This window comes from Morone saxatilis, unplaced genomic scaffold, assembly GCF_004916995.1.
Source record: "Morone saxatilis isolate NCDOM2014 unplaced genomic scaffold, NCSU_SB_2.0 Contig5, whole genome shotgun sequence".
In the NCBI taxonomy this organism is placed as follows: Eukaryota; Metazoa; Chordata; class Actinopteri; family Moronidae; genus Morone; species Morone saxatilis.
This window is the reverse complement of record NW_023340095.1, coordinates 2953506-2956423: the sequence shown is the minus strand read 5'-3', so window position 1 is coordinate 2956423 and position 2918 is coordinate 2953506. Positions and strand designations below refer to the sequence as shown.

General features: G+C 39.0%; 1 protein-coding gene across 2 annotated transcripts in view; it reads right to left on the bottom strand.

Moving 5' to 3' along the window:
- Positions 1–2570, bottom strand: part of LOC118339076 (solute carrier family 35 member F5-like) — a 20234-nt gene extending 17664 nt beyond the window's left edge. For both annotated transcript variants that reach the window (XM_035676608.1, XM_035676609.1), the window contains exons 1-3: positions 2412–2570; positions 986–1077; positions 447–588 (exon numbers count right to left, since the gene is read on the bottom strand). In XM_035676608.1, coding sequence (XP_035532501.1) covers positions 447–581 — 135 coding nt within the window. In that variant the 5' untranslated portion in view covers positions 582–588; positions 986–1077; positions 2412–2570. The remainder of the gene's footprint in view (positions 1–446; positions 589–985; positions 1078–2411) is intronic.
- Positions 2571–2918: the final 348 nt, after the last annotated feature.

Here is a 2918-nt window from a genome sequence, read left to right as displayed (position 1 = left end):
TCTTAAAATGACAATAATATGGTTGATTGCAATAATTTCTGGGACAATATATTGTCTAAAAGTAGTTATTGTGACAGGCTAAGCCACTGTCATCCATTTAAGATGTTTATGTTCGACTCTGTGAAATGGTTTTAACTGTCCAGCAGGACAGAGAGTAATAAGAGGACCTGCAATGTTAAATACTTACATATCAACGTTAATGGAGTTGCAGTATTGATAATTACTAGTTATGGATTTGAGTACTTGGTCAACCACTTGTTGGGAGAGAAAAGGGCAAACACAATTAATCACAAATGTTTCACTTTCACACCAGTCGGCTGATCCCAAACTGCACTCTGTGCCACTGAGCACATCTGCGCCTCCTCTTCTCATCTCATTATCTCGTACTGCAACCCACCTTGCCGAAGCAGGTGTGGAAAACTGAGTGACTGAGACAAAGTCCTTACTGAGGTCAGCTCAGAAGAGGCGACCCAGATGACATCCACCAGCAGGAGTATCACCACGCCCAGGGCCATCCGCCTCCGCTGGGCTGCAGAGCTACCCTGAGAGCTCATCCGGTTCATGATGAACACCCACTCCATCGGTACACTGCCGAGAGAACAAGAACATATTCAGAACTCACTACTCAACCCAGAGTTTATAAATCATGAATTCATCAATGAGGTTTCTATGAAAGTGACAACCAACAGTAATACAGTCAGTACGCTCTGGGTCTCATATCTTACTCCAAAAAACAGAAATCATACCAGTATTATGCACAAGTTATATGTTCTTTTGCAGAAATTCCATTATGGGAACACGTAAAAAAACAACAAAATCACTGTAATTTGAAGAACTTTGTGCTTTATACTGTTAGTCTGAAAGAAAAGGCAATATTTTCTTCCATTTCACAGCAGCTATCATCGATTAATCAAATAAAATAAGTGACAGATTTATCCAAAAAGGAAATAATACTTAGATAATACCTTTTTATCACCGTACACACCTGTTTACCAGCTAAATGCACACTCTGAGATGTTCTTTCCAGATGATGGCAGCGAATCGAGAGCAACCAGAGGACTCACAGTTAACAAACACCTGCAACAAAAAGAAAGCAAAAAACATTGTTACTCTCTGGTTTTTAAGACTTTAAAGTAAAATAAAAGCTTTAGTCCACACTATATTTACAATATTCCCACTGCTTCACCTTGCTGTCAGACAGAGTTTATATCTGGTTTAGTCTGGTGGCTTTTGTGAGAGCATACATGGATGTACCGGCTTCAGTTCCCCTGTTGTCTGATTATCTACACAAGTACCTAATACAACCTCGCTTTAAAGAACCTGAACTGTCCCTTTAAGCCAAAAAAACACTTTTAAAACCCTCTTGGATCAGCTGCACTGTCACAAAGAGTGCTGTTTGTCTGAGCTCATGACGAGTTGACCTTTTAGAAATACACAGACGCTACAAACAGGTGACGTCTTATAGGACATGATGCATCGATGTAGAAGCTGAACGTCACTCTTGATGTCGGGAATATTATTTTTTATTATTGACGTTTTAGATTTTGTTTTCCAGTGAGATATTACTGAAATTATAAAGTCACTTTGCTGTTATAAACATTACTGTTGCGGCTCTAAAAACAGTTTTATTTAAAAGACTCAGTTCTGAATTCATATTTAATTATTTATTGTAACTCATATCGCACATTGCAGATGTTCCTCATATGGTGCAGGCCTAACTGTATATAAAGTACAAATGAGCTCAATCATAAACTTCTAAAGCTGTAAAATGCAACAATAATGCAAATATGAATCCAAAAACATCATTTATACTGCACAAGTAATTCGACACTTCTGCTCATTAATAGCCCTCTCTTAATGTAGGCCTTTTCCAAAGCAAGACTTTTACTTCGCAGTGGAGTTATTTCACGGGTGTGGTTTAGTACTGCAGTAAAGGGATCTGAATTCCTCTTCCAGCACTGACCACAGTGGAAATACACCAACAAGTGACTCCAAAGCAACTCATTAAAGAAGAATATGTCCCCAGCTCTTCTTTCAGGAGTTGTTAAATGGAAGTGAAACAGAGCTGTACTGTAAGAGTCAGTAAACAGCTTATTTTACACTAACACACGGATATGTGTGAAGTTCTCGAGGTCACATGAGCCGCTTTCTGCAACCCCCCTCGTATGAAGTAGCAGGCAAAGCTAGCCCTTTCACTATCTGTTACACTGCTGACTGCAGGTAGACGAGTTAATGCTGCAGCTCGTGTTTTTAATGTTATCTTAAATATAAAGTGAGCAGCTGGTTCGAGTCCAGCTGATGTGAGCAGCTGAGCAAGTAGCATCGCTGTGCTAACGTTGTACCTGTTTATCTGCTAACAACTTTGGCTTGATTAAGTGATCAAATGCTTAATTAAAGAAGTCTTTTGTTACCTGGAGGCCAGCGGAGCTCACGTACTTCGCGCCATTATTCGCTTGTCTTTTCGTACGCGGGTGAAATTTGGACACAAATCACAGTTTTTGCGATAAAAACATTGACAGCCCGATGGTTGTAAACATTAGCACACCCTCCCCTCTTCGTTATCAGGTGACATCACTTATGTGGCGCAGAGGCTTCTGGGATATGAAGTCTTTTTCGTATTCATTCATTCTTTCTTGTTTAAACGTTAATGTGTAAAGTTAGAGCATTCAAGTTGGACTTATTTATTCACACCACAGCTAAATACACAATATTCTCTGGTTGTATGGCGGTGAGAGGGATAAAACATGATGTTTTATTGTTTTAGCTCTTTGAAAAAGACAATTCAATTATTATCTTATTTGTGGAGGGGTTTGGTGTGAGCTTTTACCATCTATATAAGTGAAAATAAAACTAATTAGTGGAGTTTTACAATAGATTATGCTCAGTATTGATGACATATATCAGTGGTTCCCAACCTT